Source organism: Equus caballus, chromosome 27, assembly GCF_041296265.1.
Source record: "Equus caballus isolate H_3958 breed thoroughbred chromosome 27, TB-T2T, whole genome shotgun sequence".
NCBI classification, from domain to species: Eukaryota; Metazoa; Chordata; class Mammalia; order Perissodactyla; family Equidae; genus Equus; species Equus caballus.
Genome location: NC_091710.1, coordinates 36543730 through 36569866, shown reverse-complemented (window position 1 = coordinate 36569866; position 26137 = coordinate 36543730). Strand labels below are relative to the sequence as shown.

The 26137-nt window shown below is 37.6% G+C and overlaps 1 protein-coding gene and 1 long non-coding RNA gene across 7 annotated transcripts in view; one reads left to right on the top strand and one right to left on the bottom strand.

The window, feature by feature from the left end:
- Nucleotides 1-26137, bottom strand: part of TUSC3 (tumor suppressor candidate 3) — a 223681-nt gene that overhangs the window by 121269 nt on the left and 76275 nt on the right. For all 6 annotated transcript variants that reach the window (XR_011433379.1, XR_011433380.1, XM_005606357.4 and 3 more), the window contains one exon: nucleotides 22514-22683. Coding sequence is in view for 4 of the 6 variants with exons in the window: in XM_005606357.4 (XP_005606414.1) it covers nucleotides 22514-22683 (170 nt within the window). In the remaining 2 variants the exon portion in view is untranslated. The remainder of the gene's footprint in view (nucleotides 1-22513; nucleotides 22684-26137) is intronic.
- On the top strand, nucleotides 10644-18813 carry LOC111770901 (uncharacterized). The gene is made up of 3 exons (XR_002804368.2): nucleotides 10644-10904; nucleotides 15803-15855; nucleotides 16615-18813. It is a non-coding gene; the product is annotated as an uncharacterized lncRNA (long non-coding RNA).

The window sequence follows — 26137 nt, the reverse complement described above, 5'->3', positions numbered from 1 at the left end:
TTGAGTTTTAAGAGTTCTTTGTATATTTTGGGTAACAGTCCTTCATCAAATGTGTCTTTCTCAAATACGTTCTCCTAGTCTGTGGCTTCTCTTCTAATTCTCCTGATATTGTCCTTCACAGAACAGAAATTTTTCATTTTAATGAAGTCCAGCTTGTCAATTATTTCTTTCATGGGTTGTGTCTTTGGTGTTTTACCTAAAAAGCATGATCATACCCAAGGTCATCCAGGTTTTCTCCTATGTTATCTTCTAGGAGATTAATAGTTTTTCACTTTACATTTAGGTCTATGATCTATTTTAAATTAATTTTTGTGTAGAGTGTAAGGTCTTTGTCTAGGTTAATTGTTTGCATGTGAAGTCTAGTTGTTCCAACACCATTTGTTGAAGAGACTATCTTTGTTCCACTGTGTTGCTTTTGTTTCTTTGTCAAAGATCAGTTGATTATATATATGGAAGTCTATTTCCAGGCTTTCTCTTCTGTTCCACTGATCTATTCATCTGTTCTTTCATCAGTACCACACTTTCTTGATTACTGTAGCTTTATAGTAAGTCTTGAAGTCAGACAGCATCAGTTCTCCAATTTTGTTCTTCTCCTTCAATACTGTGTTGGCTATTCTGAGTCCTTTGCCTCTCCATATGAACTTTAGAATCAGTTTGTCAATATCCACAAAATGACTTCCTGAGATTTTGAAAAGGAGGGCATTGAACCAAGTTGTGAAGAACTGGTATCTTGACAATATTGAGTCTTCCCATCCAAGAACATAGAATATCTATTTCTTCTTTGATTTCATTCACCACTTTTGTAATTTTTTTTCATATAGATCTTTTACATATTTTGCTACAGTTATATGTTAGTATTTCATTTTGGGGTGCTAATGTAAATAGTATTGTGTTTTTAACTTCAAATTTCCTGTCTTCATTTTTGGTATACAGGAAAGCAATTGTCTCTTGTACATTAACCCAATATCATGCAACCTTGCTATAACTGCTCATTAGTTGCAGGAATCTTTGTCGATTCTTTTGGATTTTCTACATAGATGATCATATCATGTGCAAACAGACAGTTTCATGTCTTCCTTCCCATTCTGTTTACATTTTATTTCCTTTTCTAAAAGTTTTTGACCTCCACATACTCCTTCTTTGATGCTCTTCTTTATGTAGATCCAAGTTTCTGACCTATGTATTTTCCTTCTCTCTGAAAATTTCTTTTAACATTTCTTGCAATCCATGTCTACTGGCAACAAATTCCCTGAATTTTTGTTTGTTTGATAAAGTCTTTATTTCTCCTTCACTTGCGATGGATAATTTTGTGGGGTGCAGGATTCTAGATTGGTGGGGGTTTTTTCTCTCAATGCTTTAAATCGTTTACTCCATTCTCTTCTTGATGCATCGTTTTTGAGATGTCAGAGAAAATTCTTATCTTTGTTCCTCTACAGGTGAGGTGGTATTTTCCTCTGATTTCTTTCAGAAATTTTTCTTTGTTTTTGAGTTTCTGTGGTCTGAAGATGATATGTAAGGTGTAGTTTTTTTTTGGCATTTATCCTGCTTAGTCTTCTCTGAGATTTCTCAATCTGTGGTTGGGTGTCTGACAAAGAAATCTCAGTCATTATTACTTCAAATATTTCCTCTGTTCCTTTCTTTTTTCTCCTTCTGGTATTCCCATTACACATGTGTTAATTTGTAGCTGTCCCACAGTCCTTGAATATTCTGGTTTTTTCAGTCTTTGTTCTGTTTGCTTTTTGGTTTTCAAGGATCCTATTGATATATCCTCTAGCTCAGAGATTCTTTCCTCAGCCACGTCGTCTACTAGTAAGTCCATGAGAGGCATTCTTCATGTCTGTTACAGTGTTTTTTATCCCTAGCATTTCTTTTTGGTTCTTTCTTAGGTTTTCTGTCTCTCTGCTTACATTGCCCATCTGTTCTTGCATGCTATCTACTTTATTCATTAGAGCCCTTGGCATATTATTCAGTTATTTTAAATTCCTGGTCTGATATTCCAACATCCCTGCCATGCCTGGTTCTAATGCTTACTCTGTCTCTTCAAATTGTGTTTTTTGCTTTTTGATACATCTTGTAATTTTCTCTTGATAGCTGGACATAATATACCAGGGAAAAAGAGGCTGCTATAAATAGGCCTTTAGTAACATAGTAGAAAGAGGGGAATGTTCTACAGCTCCACGATTAGGTCTCAGTATTTTACGAGCCTATGCCTCTGGACTGTGAACTTCACAATTCTTTCTCAGGTTTTTTTCTCCTTGCATAGGTGGCACAGGATGGCTGGAGTTGGGTATTTTCCTTCCCCAGGTCAGTTAGGCTCTGATAATACCCCAGCAGGTTAGACTCTGGTTAACTAGTTTCCCCTGAGGGCAGGCCTTGTTAAGAAGAAGAGTGCTCTGGTGTACTTCAAAATGGTTCCTTTTCTCTCCACCTGCTGGAAGCTTGAGGAATTTTTCTCTGATATTTACTGTGCAAATGAAGTCAAGCTCCTGGACACAAATCTCACAGTATTGTAGGGGCTCCCCATGACTTGGTTTCGCTCGAGTTTTTAACTCTCAGAGTTGTCCGCACTGAGCCTCCAGCAATTCATCAATTACAGTTCAGGTTTTCCTTCCCCAGCACTGGTTCCTGCAGCGGTTTCTGCTTGTGAGTCTCTGCTCTGGTAAGCTATGACTCCCTGTATTCTCCTCCCTCTCTAATCTGGGATCTCTTATGGATCCAGGAAGGTCGATTGTTCAGTCCATTCAACTTTTTACTTGTTGTCAGGAGGGAGTGGCAACTTCCAAGCAAGCTCACTACATGCAGAATTGGAAACCTAAAGTGGATTAATTTTTAAATACAAATTCCTGAACATATATCATGGAAAATTAGTCAGACCCTTCTAAGGATAGGTTCCAAGAATACATATTTTAGCCAGCTTTCCAAGTACATTTTATGCACACAGAAGTAAGAGAACAGCTGGTATAAACGAATACTGAAAAAAAATGGAAAGGCTTCTTAGATGAAGTAATTTCTTCTTATCCTGTAGTACATTTTCCCCTAAAGTTAAATATCTTTGTCTATGTTCAGAAAGAAACAAAAGTATAATTGTTTGGTATAAAATAAAACAAATATAAAACTAAGCATAACACTCTCAACATGACTTTCAAATCATGTAATGCTATTCTTATTATTACCCTTTTGGGCCAAGTAGAAAGAATACATGTAGCATTTGACTTCTGAAAATCCAGACTGTGTACTGGTATTGCACTTCATAATATATAAACTTGGAAAAGTCACATATACTTTGTTTATTTCTCCCTTTGTAGCACGACAAGACTAATAATTCCTCCCTCACCAATTGTCATGAGGTTAAAACCATGAGGTATATCAAAGTCTTTGGAAATGGCAAAGGGTTATGCAAATCTCAGTGTGTTCAGCATCTAGCTTAAAATCCACTGACTATTTGCATTTTCAAATTTCATCTCTAGCTATTTCCCTTCTTACTCTGCACCAGGCCCAAAAGTCTTTTTTTACTTCCCTCAATAAACTAGGCTAAATCTTGAAAATGGACTTTTTTTAATGTGCTCTTCCTCCTTCTCTTCAACCCTACTTTCTATAGACACAGTGCACACATGCCACACAATACATACGACACTCCTAACACACACATCACACAGACATGTGCAGGCATAGGGGGAGATATACACACCTAGTGAATTCCTAGTCATCCTGTAGATCTTATCACCTCAATTATCACTTTCTGAAATAAGCTATTTTTGAACATCAATATTAACAGATAAGACCAGGTTCCTCCCATAGATCCCTACGCTTTTCCCTCATGGTGTTTATGAGTCAGGTAACTATAAGGTTAACTGTGTAATGTGAACATTGTCCAGCACATCAGTTAGACTCTGCAATCGATGAGAGCTGCAACCAGGTCAGTTTGTTCACATTATCTGCCTAGTATCCAGCACAATATCTGGACATAGTGACCATTCAATAAATATTGGTTCAAAAAATAAATTAAATGTCAGGATCGATATAATATTGTATCAACACAATAGTATCCAATTCCATGGCAAAAAACCACAAGTTTATAAAATATTCTTTTTTGTCACAAGTTCGATTTAAGAGGCTTCAGGCGAAAACAAAACAAAACAAATCCTTCTCTGCAGACCTGAAAAATGAAAATTTAAATAAAAAACTAACATGAATATTAAACATACATCTTCCTGCCAAGAGTGTTAAAAAACACTTCAGAATTAAAAGGTTCCATGTTGGAGTTCCCCAGTACCAACCCCAGGTTCTGTGATTCACTAAAAGAACTCAAAGGAATAAGCACACAGTCACAGTCATTACAGTGAAAAGCTAAGAGTCATCACAGGGAAAGGATGCACAGCAAAATCAGCAAAGGGAAAAGGCACCTGGAACAAGAATGAAGGAATCTAGATTCAAGCTTACAAGAGTGACTCCCAGTGGAGTCACACAGACTCACTTAATTCCTTTAGCAATGAATTGTGACAACACATATGGAGTGATGTCTACCAGGAAAGCTCAAAGATTTAGTGTTCGAGATTTGTATTGGGGGCTGGTCACGTAAACACCCTCTGTCTAGCACATACCAAAATTTCAGGCTCTCAGATGAAATGCAGGTGTTCAGCATAAACCGCATTGTTTGTATAAAGAGCTTAAGCACAGTGAGCCACTCTTATCAGTTATGGAATTGTGGGGACGTTCCTGGAATCCAAGTTCCCATATATTAGCAAAGCACCAACCTTGTGAGCAGATCTTTCTGAGGACAGCAATCTCATGTCTGCTACGTTAACGCGTTTCTGCATAGGTTCACTACAGTCACTATCCTCCGACAAATAAAAGGAGAAGGTCATGTTCGTCGTACTTTACTGACAAAGACAATGACCCACCACAAAGAAGGAATAAATGTGAAGCTGTTTTACTTGACAAAGTATTGGATTGTACCAATTCATTCCCATGGGACCAAGCCTCCTCTGCATCTAAGAGAAATTATTTAGTAACTAAAGTCTGGGACCATGATAAATAGCAATTCTTTCTTAATATGTTAAATGACTAACATATCCTAAAATCATAGAAATCCAGGACAAATGGTTAAAAAAAATACACAAAAAAACATGGGGCCAGCCTGGTGGCATAGCAGTTAAGTTTGCACACTCCAGTTCATTGGCCCGGGCTTCCCCAGTTCGCATCCTGAATGCAGACTGACACACCACTTATCAAGCCATGCTGCGGCAGGCATCCCACATATAAAGTAGAGGAAGATGGGCATGGATGTTAGCTCAGGGTCAATCTTCCTCAGCAAAAAGAGGAGGACTGGTGGCGAATGTTAGCTCAGGGCTAATCTTCCTCAAAAAAAAATAAATAAAATAAATAACACAAATGTTATCATAATTTGTGAACATGAATTTATACATATGAATAATATTTCTAAGCTTTAGAGATAAATTGTAGAAACTTTCATCTTTAATTTGAAAGCTTGAGAGTAGCTATCAAGACTATACAATTTCAAAAGTAATTATATTGTTTCAGCTTAATCTTTATAAATAAAGAATTTTTAGAGAAATAAAATGCTATTTTATAGCCTATTTACTTCTGTAACTGCGTAATAAGAAACTTTTCAAAGTATTTTTCCTAATATGTAGTACTCTCATTCGTTTCATTCAATAGAATTCTACTAAGTACACAGAAAATACAAAGCCCTGAACTGTACGTGGTCCAGCATCAACACATCCTCATTATCATCATATTAGTTTAATAGTTTTTCCTTCAAAGAACTTTATCACTTTTGGTCAGACTCCAAACTTTCCTTCTAGGATTAAAACTATACCTGGAAAATTATCGGGTTCCTATGGGATAACAAAAACCAACTAACAGCTTCTAAAAACCACACAGATCTACCAGAAGAGCAATCAAAACTATTCATGAGTATAGTGTAACTAGGATAAAATAATACTACAGAACGTACAGTCATATAAAAGTGGGGCAATTAACATCTGCAACCTCAGAAACCTACGCAAGAATAGAAAGTAAGATGGAGACTGTGGGAAAGAGGGCAAGTGAAATCCTAGCAGAGGTGGAACACAAAGAAAAAAAATCACCCCCAGAAAGAACGGATTTTACCTGACTTGGAAATACTGAGAACCGGTCTAAGACTTGGTGAGTAAGAACAGCGGCTACTGGCCAATATCAAAGAATGGGCAGGAAGCACACAGCAACAAACATGGCAGCCTTAAGAACACACCACTTTCTGGGGAGTAGGAGGCAACCGAGGAGAGGCAGACAGGCCTTGGAGGCTTGGGGGTACAGTGAAAGGGAGAAGCAAATCAAGGAAAGTAGGGACCTATGGAAACACAAAATTATCTCAGAATCAGAAGACAGAAGGAGACGAGAGGGGAGGAGGAAGACAAGAAATAAAGAAAGGAGGAGAGAAAGGAGGAAGGGAGAGAAAGGAGGAAAGGAGAGAAAGGAGGAAAGGAAGAGAAAAACTGAGAAAGAAAGAAACCTGCTATGCTTGACATATTCCACTTTACAAACAGAAAAGGGTACTTAAATTTGAAAACTCAAAAGTCCCACCATCACCTCCACATACAAACTATTATTTCTGGTCCAGGAAAGAAAAAAAACATATTTTAGGGGCTGGCCGAATGGCACAGTGGTTGAGTTCACACACCACACTCCGCTTTGGTGGCCTGAGATTCGGATCCCAGGTGCAGACCTACACAACGTTTGTAAGGCCACGCTGTAGCTGTGTCCCTCATGCAAAATAGAGGAAGATTAGCACAGATGTTCTATCAGATGACCTCTATCTGCATATTGAAGGGCCCATTGTGGACCTGGAGAAGGTGACCCAGAATAATCAAATCTGAGACACAACATAGTAAAATTGTTAGACTTCAATGAAATAATTTAAAATACACTCTGGCCCTCTCGTCAAAAAGTTAAATCATAAGCAAAGTAATAAAATGAGGTTGACATCACTTTCTCGACAGCAGCATAAAAATGTGTTGGGACTATGTGGGCACACTCAGGATACTCAGTGCCTCCAGTAGTCAAAGAAAAACTGCTCTCTCTTCAGCCTCCATCACCCAAAATGGAGACCCAACACCTCATGAGGCTCTTCAGATATTGAAGTAAGTGTATACCCCACCTCAGCATTCTTCTTGGTAATTTATATAGATTAATTCACAAATCGGTGTCCTCTGAGTTGGGACCAATCCAACAGGTTGCATCAGAAATTTCCAGCAAGACATGGCATCCTATCTACTATTGAGGCCACGCAAACCTAATAACCTCTTCTAAGTACAAGTCTCTGTGACTGATACATTTACCAATACTGGAACCTATGAGAACAAAAGTTGTCCTCCATTTATCAGTGCTCATTTGATTTTTGGACATACCACCTGCCTGATATGGCTACCAAGTATAGTCATGCACCACATAATAAAGTCTCAGTTAACAACAGACCACATATATGACCTTGGTCCCATAAGATTAGCGCCATGTAGCCTAGGTGTACAGTAGGCTGTACCATCTAGGTTTGTGTAAGTGCACTCTATGATGTCCACACAATGACAACATCGCCTAACGACGCAGTCCTCAGAACATATCACTGTCGTTAAGTGATTCATGACTGTACAACACCTGATAGCCCAATTTTGGGGTTGGTCAACTTGGACTGGATGAGTAATAAGATGAGAAGGGTCTAATAAGCCCTGCTTATTAAATGGAAATGGTATATTCAGGAGTGCAACTGACCTGGCCATAGTAACCTATAGTAAAATACAAAAAAGGTAAAAGAAAGAGTAACTTTTTGGGGAGAAACCTTATCCCCTGTCAGTACCTGAAGCAAAGCCAGTCGTTCAGTAGGACCCTCAATGCACAGAGGGTCCCCTAAATGGCGAGGCCTGGTTTACTAATGATTCCACTAAACTGAAACCTGATGACGTCTGCTGGACTGCTGTGGCTGTTCAGCCTCAAAAACAGGTATGTAATAGCAAACAAGAAGTGGTGTTCTGCTCAGTGAGCGGAACTCAAGGCAGTCCTCAGAGTTCTGACCAAGATTCTCTCGAATAAATACTTTTACTACATTTTTATTGCCTGTTGCCAATGCCCTAACCATATGGTCTGCCACTTGGAAAGACTGGCAGATTAGACTGGCAGGTTAAAGGTACCCCTCTTTGACGACATCAAAGGATTTTTGAGAAACAAATCATGCTTGCCAAATGGTTATTAATGGGTCACTAATGTAGATGCCAACAGTAAAGACCCATTATCTGATGAAATCAACTGAATCAAGCTGCTGATGGAGGCTGCACTGTCCAGATCGCCACCATTGCTACCAGGTTCCATTACCATGAACAGACATGACAAGGCACCACCGTCACAAACTGAGTACAAATTCATGCAGAAGCTACAATGCATACTGGACTTGGGACTCTTACCAAACGTGAACTGCTTACTTTGTGAAGCAGGAGGCCACAGTGGTCATCCATTTTTAGCAAACTGCCTATATTGGGCCTCTTATCTCTCGTAGCTACCATTGGCATCTCACCACTGTCAACACCTTTTCAGACTATAATGTCACAATTATAGTCTGATCAGCTAACTCCGGCCACTTCACTGTGACTTTTAAAACTAAACTGTGCTATATTTCTGGACGTCTGGTCTATTTACCGTCTGATAATACTGTGTCTTTTGCCACAAAAGCCAGCAAAACATGAGTCAATAGTCAAGGCGTTCAATGCTTCCTACCATCTGCTAGTATCTTATATTGCTACATGCTAAAACAACCACCTCAAAAATAAACAGAAAAAGATTTAAGACTCTACTTCCTCCCCTCTTTCTATCCACACACCTTAATAAGGCAGTTTGACCACTAAATGCAACATCTCAAGAAAAGGTTCATCTCTTCTCAGCTGTTTCTCAAGTAATGATCAAGAGATGGAGAGGGGACATTATTTGGACCTATTTTGAGAACTCAGGATTCTGTTCTGACCATTCCCGGTCATGATGGTTCCTTCCTTTTCCCCCTGACAGCTGCCTTCAGGAAGCTCAACTGGTAAATCCCCTGGGTTGCAGCCTGGTTAAAAAAGGGCGTAAGAGATTTAAACAATCTAGGTCAGTCACTGGAATCTCTTGCTGTACTGACATGGTCCTAGATGAGGAAAATGACTACTTGCTTGAGTATACTGAGCACCAAGCACTCCTGCAATAGCCCACACAGGCCACGGTGGAGGATATAATCAGTATCTACAAATTTCATAAAAATGCCCTTATCCCTCTAGTACCTGAGCCTTCAGATGAAAAGTCTCGGTGTGAAGAGGGAACAAGAGCAGAAAAGTGGAGTTATAGCTACTAGGATGGGAGATGCTGAGTTTACAGTGGGAGAGGGCAAGGAACAATCCCACTAGGTGAAGAAAGAACACCTCAAACCCTGGGAGATACAGTAAAGGGCGAGATTATGATCTCTTGTCTCTCAAAACCACTCTTGGAGACTTCCTCACAAGAAAAAAACACCCAGGTGCAGCTCTCTGAAACCATTCACGCACCTCAAACTTAAGCAACTGCTGGATCTGCCATCTTCCACCAGTGGACTCTGAATAAACTTTGATTGCCATTCTTCTTAAGCTTGAGGAATTAATTTACCGGAAACACTGGAAGACCCCAGCTACTGTGCTTCCATACAAACAACAATCAACCTTTCTGGATGTTTCTCTCAGCCCCATTACCATGGCCATTACTCAGGTCTTCCTGGGAGCAGACAAGGGATAGCCTGTTAGTGGCATGGGCAAATGGGACAGGTTAGATTATCCTCATGTGGGCTGTCTAAAATCATGGACACAGTTTAATCATTCAGACTGAGTTGGGGGACCCAAGGTCTACCACCCAGTCAAGAGACTACACTGAAGGCACTGTCAACCTGTGCCCCTTAAATGATGTAGGTCCCACTTGGGGAACTTCAATGATTGTAAGCAACACTTCTTGGGGCCACAATGTGCACTCGCAAGGGCTGTACTTCTCAGGTGGAAATCTAATACTGCCTTGTCATCCCTATCAATACCACGGTTAACTTATCTAACGATGGGTCATAAGAGACCATCTAGTGTTTAAGAAAGCATGTAGCCCTCAGGTCACTGCGGATCTCTCTCCAAAATAAGCCCACCCGCAGTTACTTGGGGGAACCCCCAGAGGGATAATTGACTCACACTTATGCATGCCCTGTGGGATATCTCTAGAATGAGAATCATCTAATTAGAAAAAGGTGGTGAATTTGTTTCCTAGGGCAGTTGTAACAAAATACCACAAACTAGACGGCTTAAAACAAAAAATTACGAAGGTTAGAAGTCTGAAAACAAGGTGTCAGGAGGGCCATGCTCCCTCTGAAACCTTTGGCAAGAATTCTTCCTGGCCTCTTCCCAGCTTCGGGTGGTGGCCATCAATCCTTGGTGTTCCTTGGCTTCCAGCTACATCACTCCAACCTCTGCCTCTGTCATCACAGGGCATTCTCCCTGTGTGTCTCTCTGCTCATCTTATAAGGATACCAGTCATATTGGATTATAGGTCCACCGCACCCCACTATGACTTCATCTTAACTATTTACATGTGCAATGACCCTATTTCCAAATATGGTCACATTCTGAGGTACTAGAGGTTAGTCCTTCAACATATCTTTTGTGGGGGGAGGGGTTCCACCCATAACAGATGGTTAGAAATTTGTTCCTAACCTTAGCTGAAGTGATCAATGATATCACCTTAGTCCTGGAAGTGATTCATGTCAGTCTCAACTCACTGGCCAGAGTTGTTCTGGATGAAAGAACTGTCCTAGACTTGCCCCTCGTGGACCAAGGCAGATCCTGCTACACCTGCATTGAGACCTCAGGCCAAGTGGAAAGGTCAGTACACTGAGACATAGAAGAGAAAGCGACAGAAGATTCCTAGGAGCATGGCTGAGGTCAATATGTAGGTTGGTCTCGTGTTGCCGGCGTGGTCCTCTTGATATTAGCCTTAATTAATACTGTTTTAAGAAAAGTTGAAAGAATCTGGAACTAGCCTTAGTCATTCAGATTAATCAGAGTGACCAACAGAGTGGCCTAATTCATGTGAAAAATTGCTTGACAACAATACAGTGTAGGACCAAAGGGAGGATATTGTTGAGAGACAGTGCCCATGGGCCTCTTTTGATCCTAGGTGATTTGATGAGTGTGCCAAAATCACAAGGCCCTGATGGTTTGTCCAATGGGGACTCTTTGCAGGATTGTTTATGTAGCTGGGAATTCTGAAAAGTGAGGTAATGGCATGCCAGAAAGGATCACATAGTCCTGTGATGCACCTGGTCGCTTCCAGACAAATTGTAGGCCTGCTTACTGGTTTCTGTTCAAGTGGCAAACTCCCCAGGCTCAAGGTTCTTCTTCTGCTCCAGCCCCTACTTTGTGTTCAGACTCCACCTGGCCCTTTGCATGAACCCATGGGACTTGGGCCTTAAGAAACCAGGGGAGTCTTGATGATACTCCTCCTACTGCTTTTGACGTGATTTACAAAGTCCTTTGTTCTGACCCAAGAGTCTCATGTCCTCTATCAGCATCCACAGAACTATGAAGGCTAACTTCCAGCTCTTCTAGCTCTCCTCCATAGGGTGAAATCCCTTCACTCAGCTACTGAGAGAGAAATAGTTCCAGATTAGTTCACAAAGCAAAATTCAACTTTATGCTGTATAAACATGTAACAAATGAATCGGAAGGACTATAAGAGAAGACAAAGGTAAATGCCAACAACATGAAAACATGAATTGTATTCTGATATCAGACAAGGTAGGTTTCAAACCCAAAAGAATTAAACGAGACAAATAAGAATGAACCACACATGAGATGGACTCAATCTCGTCAATTCTCCTCACTAAATATGCAAATTTAATGTAATCCCAACAGAAGTATCAACAAGCACTTTTCTGGAATCAAAGAAATTGGCTCTAAAGTTCATATGGGAAAATAAAAATGCAAGATCAACATGGAAAATACTGAAAAAGAATAATGAACAGAGACTATCATACCAAGTAATAAACTATAAAGTCTCCATGATTAAAACAATGCAATACTGGTAAATGAATAGATACATCAATGCAACAATTAAAAACAAAAAAAATAAACCCCAGTACATATATACAAATTTAGTGTATGATAAAGATAGCATCTCTAATCACTGGGGAAAAGATATACTTTTTAATAAATAGCATTGGAACAACTGTATAACTACTTGAAAAAAAGTAAGATCCTTATTCACACCATACACAAGAATATATTTTGTAGTGTAAATATAAAAATATATATAATGTAACCTTACAAACTGAGGTAGTCTGAATATTTATAGTCCCCCAAAATATCCATATCCTAATTCCCAGAACCTATAATTACGTTACCTCACATGGTAAAATGACTCTGTAGATGTCGTAATTTAGGATCTTGAGATGGGGATATATCCTAGATTGTCCAGATGGACCCAATGTCACAGGGTCTTTGTGAGAGAGAAACAGGAATGTCAGAGTCAGAAAGAAGGTGTGATGACAAGGCAGAGGTCAGAAAGAGAGAGAGAGAGAGAGAGAGAGAGAGAGAGATTTGAAGATGCTACACTAATGGCTTTGAAGATGGAAGATCAGGCCCTAAGTCAAGGAATGCAGGCAGCCCCTAGAAGTTAGAATGGCAAAGAAATGGACTCTCTCCTACAGCCTCCAGGGAGAATGCAGCCCCGCCCACACCTCGGTTTGAGCCCACTGAGACCCACTTTGTACTTCTTGCCTCCAGAACTGAATGATAAAAATTTATGTTGTTTTAAGCCGCTGAGTTTCTGGTAATTTGTTGTAGCAACAACAGGAAACCCTACATACATACAAACCCTACTAGAAATATATACAAACCCTATTAGAAAACTGGAGATATCCTCCAGAGAAGTGCTGTCCAAGACAAATGTAAGGCGAGCCATACATGTTATTTTTTAGCAGGTACATGAAAAAAAAATAAAAAGCAAAAGTGAAATTAATTTCAATAATTTATCTTACCTAACCCAATATACCCAAAATATTATTTCAATATATATCAATATAAAATTATCAATACAATATTTTGGGGTTTTTTTGTATTAAGTCTTCAGAATCCCCTGTAACCTAGGTATAGAGAGATCTTCGCCAACTACAACTCAAAATCCAGAAGCAACAGAATAAAATAATGGATAAATTCAACATCATTTAATATTAAAAAAATAACTGGACATAAAAACACAGAAACATCATAAGCAAATTCAAAAGACAAATGGCACACTGGGAGAAAACACTTGCAACCTGTACCACAGATAAAGGGCAAATCTCTTTGATATATAAATAGCTATTGACAACTGAGGGAAAAATTGAAGAGGAACAAAAGCGATGAACAGTTCACAGAAAATGATATAAACATGGCACTTAAAGGCATGAATAGATGCTTAATTTCAGAAAAGACGAAAAACAAAACTACACTGATACATCCTTTCTCACCCATATATTAACAAAAAGAAATCAATAGCTCATCACGCACTCTGTTTCAAGACTTGGAGAAACAGGTACTTTCATATATTGCTCATGGGAGTGCAAAATGGCACAGGCCTTCTGGATGAGAAGCTGACAACACCTAATAAAACTATATATGCATTTACACTATAACTCAGCAGCTCATTTCTAGGAATTTACTCTGAAGATACATCCCTACATATATAAAACAGAGGCACAAGATCATACGCTGTGGCATTTTTGTAAAGCAAAATATCAGAAAAAAATAAATCCCCATCCATAGGAAGCTGAGGAAATAAACTACAGCATATCCACAATGGATACACCAAATGCTAATAAATGATTACCAACAGGGGATCAGTGGGAATGGGGCAGAGGGGATAGGGGTGAGAGTGACATTTCTCAAAGTGTTCATTTTCATTTTTCTCCAAATTTATATATATATGCATGCATACATGTACGTACATATGTGCATGTGTGCGGATATACAGATCATGTAGGTGTTTTGCATATTTAAAAGGCAAAATTAAGTCAACAAAGTATAAACAAAGTATAAACAAAGCGAATTGTAAAAATGAATACAGAAACAAATGAACCTGACTGTACATCAAAATGAAAACATAACCAACAGAGAAAAGGACTAATTCAAGTAAGCTTTAAACACAATATTGTGATGTACATTCTCCTAAGGTTAAAGAAAAGGAACTGCACAGAAATTTGGAAGTCTAGTCACAGATTTGTTTTCAGAGAACACATTGGTGTAATTCTGAAACTATTTTATATGCATTATAAAAGGGAGCAAATGAGCAAAGACATCAGTCTTGCTGGGATTCAGGTTTTCATTTTGGGAGAAAAGCGATAAAACTATGGAATAAGGGAAAGAGAGGAAGAACTCTGCCGTGCTAGCTTGGAAGAGGTGATAGCTAATTGAAGTCATAATTTATATAATGTATACACACACACACACACACACACACACACCCAGCTCTGTTTACTAAAAAGGGCTGAAGGCAATGATGCTACCCCAGCAGTAAAGAGTGTACCTAGCCCAGTTCTTACTTTCTAAATATCATTTCCTACCAAAAGGAACAAAGCCTCCTTGAAAAAAATGCTAATTGCAGTTACACAGTGGGGAAAGTATAAAGTAGGCTTAGAATGTCTTGTTGAGCCAGAAAGTGAAGACTAACGGAGGCATGTCAGGACACAGAAGTTGGTTTACACTGGTCACATTTAGGACAACTTGAACATGAAGAGAATAATTATAGAAATGGATTAGTGACTAAAACAAGAAACTTTGAGTGGAGACACTCAAAGTAAAAGGAAACAGTGAGGTAGGGAAAGCTCTCCTTTAGAGAAGGATACCAACTAACTAATATGTAAGGAATGACAGAATTTTTTTTTATTAAGATTATGATAGTTTACAACCTTGTGAAATTTCAGTTGTACATTATTGCTAGTCGTGTTGTAGGTGCACCACTTCACCCTTTGTGCCCTCCCCCACCCCGCCTTTCCCCTGGTAACCACCAATCAGTTCTCTTTGTCTATATGTTAACTTCTACCTATGAGTGGAAGGAATGACAGAATTTTTTAAAAAATCACCATTTCACAATAAATGACCAATGTAATATCAAATTCAAGCAAACAATATCAATGATGCTACAATCACTGAGTAAAAAAGTACTGAGAAACAGAATAGTCACGTTGTCAAAGTATCCCTCCTCTTAGCCTGCTCACCTCCCCCACATACTTATCACAGGGGAAGAAAGATGTACATAGAAAGATGTGGCGATCACCACCTTAACCAAGTGAGCCATTCCATGACTGGTACTCCAATGACCTAACACGATGTGCCTCCTGAGGCGATTCAGTAAGAAGTACACAAAAATCGCTATGGCACTCTTGTGAAAAATATACAACTGAACCTAATCATGAGGAAACAATCTGACAAATGCAAGCACGGGACACTACACAAGGCAAGTGGCCTGGATTCTTTAAAAAGACAAACAAAAAAAGGCAGTCAATGTCAAAAGTATGGAAATGTTATTGATTAAAAGGAACTTAAGAGGCATAACAATCAACTGCAATAGATGAACTCTGACAAGATCCCAAAGGGGAGGAAAAGGTTATAAAAGACATCTTGGAAACAAATGTAAAATTTAAATATGGACAGTATAATAAGAGTATATCATTGAATTAATGTCAATTCACTTAAAAGTGATAGTAATATTCTGATTATGTTCAAATGTCCTTTTCTTAAAGGAAGCATACTGAAGCGTTGAGCAGCGACACTTCATGATGGCCACAAGTTACAGGTACATTTGCTGATATGGGACTCATTTTTTACTTATATTAAAAAACAAAATCAAATGTGGCAAAGCGCTATTAATTAGTGAATCTTGGTAAAGGGTAGACTGGTGTTCTTGTATTACTGTTTCAATTTTCAGTAGGTTTGAAATTAAAAAGATGGGGGCTAAAGCTAGACTTTTATAAACAAAGAGTATAGACAACAGAGCTCAGAGAATGCTGCACTGCTGCAATGTCACACAGACAATCAGAGTTCATCGAAAATAGTAAGAGTGGAGATTATCCAATCTGAGGAAGACACACTTAGGAAGAAAGTTCATACAGTGAAGCTATATCATATGCCTTCATCTCAAGAAAATTAAACTAGATGGAGCTCAGCAATAACCCCAGATATCATTTTTATTAAACTGGTCGTGGACTCAATCAAGCCTGAAACAGTTATGTATTAACCAAGCCAGGGAAAGGGTATGTGAATGGCATGAGAGTCTGCCAGACTTTGACAAAGAAGTGAAATACTTCGTTCAGGCAGCCACGCACAGGAAAGAAGCTTAAGAATTAAGGTATAGAGAAATATTATCTAAGGAACCAAGGAAATTATAAGGGTTGTAGTCCTAAAACCATTTATAAAGTACTTACAAGTGCATTAAGTGATGTACAAGGGTAATTTTATCTATAGACAATTTCACCTTCTGTGCTCACTTTAGAATCTAATCGCATAAGATGTGACCTTGCTTAATAAAATAAAAGCCTGATGAACTCTTTTCCAGAGTTTTGGCCAGCCACCTCCAACTCACCAGTCCCCGCTACGAGATGCTACTCTGAACAGCAGCTTTTCATGATCTAATGAGTTTAAGAAAGCCTGACTGATGGATCCCTGCCCTAAAAGATGAATAATCTTAGTTGGGAATGCAAAAGCAAAATGCACGTTACAGTTCACAGGGTGAAAGGAATGATGAGTATGTACACGTAAGGGAAGCATTAAACTCTAACAGCTGCAGAGTCACAAACCCCAGACCTGACAGGCACGAGCCGTGTGACTTTGGGTGAACTGTATGGCCTCTTAGCTTTGAAGTTCTCATCTATACAATGGATTTCTGCAGAACTACCTTTCAGAGCAGTGAGAAGGACAGGAGATACTGTATACACAAACGACTTAACATAGGACCCCCAACAGTTCACACATAATAAACAATAATTTTATTTAGTTAGAGGAGGAACGATGTTAGCCAGTTAACATCTAATACGTCAATGGAATAATGTATTCACCCTCTTCTTTAAAATACCTTTGTAATTACTAATTTTATTTCATTTATTTAAACTCCAATAATATATTTATCTCTAACACATCACCAAAACTTTGATTATACATGCATCCTGCTTGATTATACACATACTTTTTTATTTTCCTTCATCTAGGCTTTTTTTTCTTACATCTGGTCATCCATAGTAAGAACCTTAGAAGAGGATATTTTGTTCTTAGAATTTTTAATGAGGTCTGGAAGAGATGAGCAATTTTGTGGTAGAATACATTTAAAAGATTAGCAACTATGGGAATATTCCCTACAGTACAATTTGATGAAGGAAGTTTGGAGTTAACGCTTACGGGTGGTGAGAATTGTATTGAGTGGTCTTAATTAACAACTTTATTTGGCCAAGGAGTTTTATGTTAGCGCTGAGGAAGGTGAGAATTGAATTCTGAAATTTGTGAATAAACTGACTGTGTGAAGGAAGGGCAGAAGGATTTGCTGAGATTGGCTTACGAGGAAGCCAATAGCTCATTCACCAGCCTCTCAAGAAAGAAAAGCAACTGGAGAATCTAAGTGTGAGTTAATCTAGAAGAGAACAACACTTTTCCTTAAAGAAAAGAAAAAAGCAGGAAAGTCTCACAAAGGAAAGTGCTAAGTTTTAAAAATTACAGCTATGAACTTTTCAATGATTCTATAGAATTATAAAAATTATAGCAGTACTATGGAAATGGCCCAAAATTACACTGACACAGAAGGAGTCAAGAGGATTTAATTCATGCTTAAAAAAAAAGATGGCTGCTGATGATAGGTTGCATTTCTCAATGAATCTACAACTCCCTTTGAGGCTGAACTTATAATATAGGAATATAATTTGAATATTTTACCTTAAAATTTTTTCGTGAAACTCCTTTTTACCTTTCATTTTAGTTGTTACTTACCTTGAGGTCTCTTTGAGCCACTCTGCCCACTATCATGTGGGTCACAGTTAGTACTCTCTTGGCTCAGTGACAGTAAATTTCAGACCACTGTTCAACCACACTTTTTTAATAGATCGTCCTTTGAAATTTATACTATAAATTTATCATCTCCATCTAACAAACTCCAAGGCATCTCTCTATCAGGTCACTGATTTTTTTTCCTCTCCAGTTCCATTATCATCTTGAGTAGTTTCAACATCCATGTTTATAAGCTAGACATTACCACAACCTTATTGTTCCTCAGACTTCTCTACATCAACAATCATCTACACTATACTTCAGAAACTTACATATTTATTAAACAAACCCTTTACAACAACTTCCTAATTTTCAATCCCATCTTACTTTTACACAAAACCTGTTCTCCACACATGAAAATCTAGCTTAATTCTATCACACCTAGTTTATTACTCAGCTGTCCCCTGGCTTCTTCTGACCCCCTCATCCAACTTTGAACCTATAGCTACATATTTCAAATATACTCTCACTAGCACTCTCAAATCATTTACCTAATCCACTTCATACCACACACCAAACATGTTAATCCCTAAGGAGGGTGTTCCTGCTCTTAAATTTCTGAGTATTGAGGAAGAAAATCATTTAATTCTACAGATTCTTCACTAAGCATTGGGTATTCCAGTTCCAGAAAGGATCTTCAATGCTATACGGTCATCCAGCTAGTTAAGCCTTCCCAGTCCCATTGCTCCTCAATGAAATAAATAAATAAAAGCTCTGAATCCCAAACCTGCTTCTTACCTTCCCTCTCTCTACACAGGTTGCACATTGGAATTATCTAGATCATATTTTTTAACACGTCAAGACCTTGGCCCCACCCCAAAACAATTAAATCAGGATGCTTGGGTATGGGAACCGTACGCCTGCTCTACACTTTTTGTTTGCCTCTAAACCTTCACCTGTTCTTTCTTGCTCCTCTGACAACCCTATCCTCACCTTTATCCATGAATTATCTTAACTTTTACTAATAACTTCAATCTTTTTCTCTTACATCTAAAACTACTCTAAAATTTTAAAGTTTATTTTAAAATAGGCTGTAATAAATAAAGGTTATTTTGATCTAGATGTCATTAAAAAATTAAGGCTTCAAACTAACAAATCACTTACTAACATAATGCATTAAGTAAAATAATGCCTAAAGGATGCACCATTTAATAGTATGTTATAGTTTATGTTATCAAAATACATATAATTTTATGCAACTGTGAAATAAATACTTCAATAATAAAGTCTTTCTACATTATAATTACAAAAAAAATGATTAATTATATTTCTTCTTAACGGTGGTGAATATAAGAAAACAATATATTCGATTTTTAGGAGCAAACAAATGACTTCCCTGAAGTACATATGGCATTATAGGATGCCAGAAGACATTTTGCATTTTTAGGAGAAACTGAACTGTTACACCAAAATGCCAATTAAGGTGGTATCTTTATCTGAATAGGGTTTTACAGCATCCCTTAAGGCACATACACCCTATCCATATGTGCCAGCCCAGTTCTGACAACAGTGTTAATGCTCACTTGGGTACTGGTCCTCAGATTTGATAGGAAGGGAACTCAGAAATACCTGAAGTGCTGTTTTTCAAAATACTTTTCCTTATCATCTTCTCTACCCATGCCCCAACATACACTCATTATTAGGTTATGATAAGATCCTTCCTGAAAACTTCAGAACACTGAAATTCCCTTTCTGAAAACTAGTCTGAGTGAAGCTGGGTTCTTTTTCCTTGACCCTTGTTATTAATAACTTCAGTTTCCACCTGAATTCAAAATGATTTAGCAATCTAAATAAAGTCTATAGATAAAGATACAATGTGGAGAGTCTGGATGTGGAGCCACCACCCAAAAAGTGTTTGTTGTTGAAAAGAAAAAGTGTTGAGCCAAAAAGAGCTAAGCAACCTGAATTGTCCTTAACCACTGAGGAAATGAAATAGGTAATTTAAAATCTCCAGACCCAGATGGTTTCAGTGAAAAATTCTATCAAACATTTAAAAAAGAACTAACACAATCTTCCAAAATTGCGCAATTTTACACAATCTTTACCAAAAAATAAACGAGGAGGGAACATTTACCAACTCATTTTATGAGGCCAGTATTATCCTGATACCAAAACTAGGAAAAGATAGCATAGATAATGAAAACCACAGATCAATATCTATCATGAACTTAGATGCAAAATTCTTCAACAAAATACAGCCATGCATCACTTAATGATGGGGCTATGTTCTGAGAAATATGTCGCTAGGCGATTTCATCATTGTGTGAACATCATAGAGTGTACTTACACAAACCTAGATGGTACAGCCTACTACACAGCTCGGCTACATGGTACTAATCTTATGGGACCACCGTCATATATGTGGTCCGTTGTTGACTGAAATGTCATTATGTGGTGCATGACTTACTAGCAAATAGAATCCAGCAATACATAAAAAGAAAAATATACCAAAGTCAGTCGGAATTTATTCCAAAAGCAAAGCTGGTTCAACATTCTGAAATCAATCAGTGTAAGCCACCATATCAACAGCATAAAGAAGAAGAATCATATCAATTCATGCCAAAAAAAGGTGACAAAGTCCAACACCCATTCATGATAAAAACTCTCAGCAAACTGGTAAAGAAGAACTTCCCCAACTTGACAAAGAACATCTACAAAAATCTTACAATTAATATCACTTAATGAAGGAAGACTGAATGCTTTTTCCCAAAGATCAGACCAAAACGTAAAACTATAAAATTAAAAAAAAAAAATGTAAGAGGAAAACTGCAGGATGCAGGACTGAGCAGAGTTCAATTTGACAACGAAAGTAAGAACTGTAAAAGGAGAAACTGACAAATTAGACTCATTAAATTGAAATCTGAAAAAGATTCTGTTATGAGCATGAAAAGATAAGCCATAGAGTAGGAGAAAATATTTAAATAATACATATCTGACAAAGAACTAATATCTACAATATATAAAGGACTCTCAAAACTCAGTTAAAAGAAATCCAATTAGAAATGGGCAAAAGACATGAACAGATATTTCACCAAAGAGGAGATATACAGATAACAAATAGGCTCATGAAAAGATGTTCAACACCATTAGCCATTAGCAAAATGCAAAATAAAACCACAATGAGATGTCACTACATACCTAGCAGAATAGCTAAAATAAAATAGTGACACCACCAAATGCAGGTGAGGATACGGAAAAACTACATCACCCATACACTGCTGGTGGGAATGCAAAATGACATAGCCACTCCTGGAAAACATTTCAGCAGTTTCTTATAAAGCTAAACACACAACTACCAATCAACCGAGCCATCCCACTCTTTGGCATTTACATCAGAGAAATGAAAACAAGTTCATACAAAAATCTGTATAAGAATGTTCATAGTAGTTATATTTGCAATAGCCAAAAACTAGAAATAACTCAGATGTCCTTTAATAGATGGTTAGACTGTGACACATCCACACTATGGAATATTATTCAACAATAAACTGTTGAAAAATGCAACTACTTGAATGGATTTTGAGGGAATTATGGTTTCAAGTAAAAAACCCAAAAGATCATACAGTGTATGATTAGATTTACATCACCTTCTTGAAATGATGAAATTATAGAAATGGAGAACAAATTTAGGAGGTGGGAAGTGGAACGAGGGGGTATGGCTACAAAGGGCAACAGGAGGAATTCTTACGGGGATGGAACTGTTCTGTACCTTAACTGTACCAATTCCAATATCCTGCTTGTGAGAGTGTACTATAGTTTTGCAAGACGTTACCACTGGGGACACTGGGTAAAAAGCATATAGGATCTCTCTGTATTATTTCTTACAATTGCAAGTGAACCTACAATTATCTCAAAATAAAAAGTTTAATTAAAAAAAAGCATTGTCACATATGTGTTATATTTGTACTTGTCCAAAATTTTTGGTATGTTCCTATTGAAAAATACTTCATTCATTTCAAATTGTTTACTTCCATACCACAGAGGAAACTTCTAATCACTGGAGACATTGAAAAGTAAACAGACTTCCTCAGGTAAAAGTGTGTCCTCTCTATTAAACCGTCAAAATAAAATATGCTTAAGGGGGTTACTCCATGGCCATAAGATATAATTAGGTGAACTACAAGGCAATATTTGAACCAAATTCTATCACATATTTACCTTTATACAGGACATAAAGAAACAAATCTGTTTTATGATTACATGTGGCTTGGTCAATAAGTATTTTACACAATAAAAGAACATTAGCCTATCAAACTCATTTTCTAGACTACAATGATTTTGAGCTTTTAAATGCACAAAGTTATAGGTGACTACAGCAATGAACAACTGTTTAATTCTATTATACACATTCATCTGAAATGTAATAAAATAAGTATATAAGCATGGGATAATAGCTTTTAAAATCTTTTAAATACAGAAATTACCTGCACACAGAACACTGCCGCTGAGGCTGAAGAGCGGTGAACATAACAATCATAGAGTAGTTTCGAGGTGGTGCCTTGATAAATTTTCGGAATTTATCACCATTCATTCGGAAGATCGAGCGCCTGGAACTCCACTCCATCAGCTGTTCTACTTTTTCGGCTAAAAGATTCTGCAATTAAACATAGGAATTTAAATTTACACAGGGTTAAAGCCATTCAGTTCGTATTTTATATAAACAGAATTACGTGAGATGGTATTTTACCCAAAATTAATTTCCGCTGAGAGTTCTTGTTTTGATGAATATATTGTTAATTGACCATATATGCATAAAATATTTCATTTTATTTTTCCTAATGGTCGCAAAGGTTTATAAAACAGCTATCAAAAGTAAAACAGACTTCCACTTCCAAAAAGATGTAATAGACATGTTTTTACCTAATCTTCCCACTAAATACAGCTAGAAACTCTGGTTATTACATAAAAAACAAGCACGAGAAGGTTCTGAAACTGGAGAGGAGGAGGACTGGCTAGAAACCTCAGAAATGAAGAATGACATGGCAGTGAGTTTCCTACGTCTTCTTTCTGCCTTTGCTAACCCAGTCTGGTGCTAGAGAAGTCAGCAATCCAAGAACTCCAATGGCTACAGACAAAAATAGCCCCAAGAAAACCCTACTCTCTAACCAAAGGACAAAGAAAGGGTCAACTTACTAAGACAAATAACTGCTCTACTCTAGCCAAACACCACAGAAAAAAACCCTGCAGTCCCACCAGCATCCTCACTGAATGAGTAGCCTCAACTAGACTGCAAATTTCCCTCCAAGTTTTAACATGCAACAACATGGAGGAATCTCATATACAAGGCTGAGTAAAAGAAACATGTACAAAAGAGTGCTGTATGATTCTATCTGTATTAAGGTCAAACCCAGGAAAAATTAATCTACTATGCTAAAAGTCAGGAGAGTTGCTAATCTGGAGCAGGCAGAGGGACAGAGGGGAGGCATAGCGACTGGGGGACAATACAAATGGAGCTGGGGTGCTAGTAAGACTCTGTTCTGAGGTGAGCGGTGAAGGTGGGAGGAAGTAACACTCTAACTCCTGTAGAGAATGCTCTTAGTCTTTAGATCAACTTACCTGGAAAAGTCTAAGAAGTAAAAACTTCATGGGGTTGTATTCCTACAGGAAAATCCCCTGTCCTTGGAAAACCAAGCCAGCATCAGCGTTCAGGGGAGAAAGGCCTGAATTGTGCCATTTAAGCAAGCTCCACACTAGAACTTAGGGAGAAATCTAATCTCCTCCCCCTCCCTCTCAAGTGAAAAAGTGAGTGCGGCTGCTCATGAATCACTCACAGAGACTGGGTGCGTATGCAAGAAGGGGAGAATGCAGAATGGTGCAGCCACCATGGAAAACAGTAGGGAGGTTCCCCTAAATTTTAGAAACAGAATTACCATGTCAGCCAGCAATCCCACTTCTGAGTATATATCCAAAAGAACTGAAATCAGAATCTCAAAGAGATATCTACACTCCCATGTTCATTGCAGCATTATTCACAATAGCCAAGATATGGAAACAACCCAAATATCCACTGGCAGATGAAGGGATAAAGAAAATGTGGTATGGGTGTGCAGATAGATAGACAGATAGATATACACACACAATGGAATATTGTTCAGTCTTAAAAAAGAAAGAAATGCTGCCATTTGCAACAATACGTATAAACACAGAAGACATGCTAGATGAAATGGGCCAGTAACAGAAGGACAAATACTGTAAGATTCCACTTATATTAAGTATCTAAAATAGTCAAACTCACAGAAGCAGAAAACAGAATGGTGGTTGCCAGGGGCTGGAGGGAGAGGGAAATGGGGAATTATTACTCAATGGGTATAAAATCTCAGTTATGCGAGATGAGTAAATTCTAGAGATTTGCTATACCACATAGTGCCTATCGTTAATAATTCAGTATCGTACACTTTTAAAATAGATTACGAGGAAAGAGCTCATGTTAAGTGTTCATATAGTAAAACATACGCACACAAAAGAACACAAGGGGATTTCTGAAGGTGACAGATGTGTTTAGTACTTTGATTATGGTTGATGATGGTGATGGTATCATAGACACATGCAATATGCGAAACTCATCAAGATATATGTTAAATGTGTTTAACTTTTTGTATATCAATTATAACTAAATAAAATTAAAAAAAAAAGGAGAGAGAAGAGAGAAGGGGAGGCAGGCATCTTACCCCAATTAGGGTAAGACTTGTTGAAGCGCTCTGCACTACCTGAGGAAGAAAAAAGACACACTGAAAGAAATGGGAGAGAGAGGGGAGGGAGGGAGAGCAACCTGGTCAAAGAGCAGAATGCCTGAATGAGCAATTTGACAGAGAACATTCAGATAAGCACACAGTGGCAGGCTAACTCCAAGAAAAAGAAAAATTATAGCTGATTATTGGGGTAATTGTTAGTTAAAAAAAAAAACATAATTTTGCCTTAACAAAAAGTTATCAGCTGAAATTGATCCCAACCTCAAAAAAAACTCATTATTTACATTTGATTATATGTAACTGTACGGCTTTAATTTTGACTGTAAATACAGTATGAATATATTTCCATACGAAACAAAATAATCTTATTAAACTGAAAGGTTAACAATTTAGAAGGTATTGCTGTGCCTCATCAATACACACAAAACAGCTGAAAACTAAGTAGAAGGACTTTCACTATTTTTAGTTTTAATTTTGAGAAATAAAGTGAGGGTATTTTCCATGTTAAGCATAATTTACTAGTGTTTGCCTTACTATTATATATTTCATATGATTTATTATAAAACCTTCACTTTTTATCATAACACTCAGTAGTGAGTCAACTTAGTACCTATAAATTCTTCTGGGCCTTGAACAAAGGTTAAAATAATAAGACACATAACATATAAATATTTTATTTATAGGGACTGTGACCCCTCTATGCAAAGACAGAACCTCCAGACTGGAAATCAACCAGGGTAATACAGAAAGGAGGGCAACATCATTTGTTATTCATCATGGTGCCAGAAAATGGATTATTTTTTCAAGTTTTAAAGAATGGAGATTTGCCATGTGGTAAATTGAGTCTTCCCTAAATAAAAATAATTCACAAGATATAATAAAATATATACTTTGAAAACACTGATTTTCCTACTTATTGTCACTCTCTCCTCCTCCTTGTTCATCCTATAAGCAAAAAGAGGATAATTTAGAAGTGACAAAATCTTATCCTGATGCTGTTTTAATTGTGATTAGTATGGAAAGAGTTATACGGCATATATTTTCATCTGTCCTGTAGAACAAATTAAATTATATTTACGAGTAGATCAAAGATAAAGGACATGAGATAACTAGTAAGAGAGAGAGAACTAGAATGCAGAATGTGGAAAGCTGTTCAACTTTGCCAGAAAATAACAGTGCAAATTAAAACAATGAAACACCATTTTCAGCTATTAAGTTAGGAGAGAGAGAGAGACTATGGTGAGACTGAATACAAATCTGGTAAGGGTGGAGTGAAACTCATTCTGATACACTGATACACTGCAGGTAGCATTAGTGTTTTACACTGATTCAATGCTTTTAATAATGTAAATATAACTT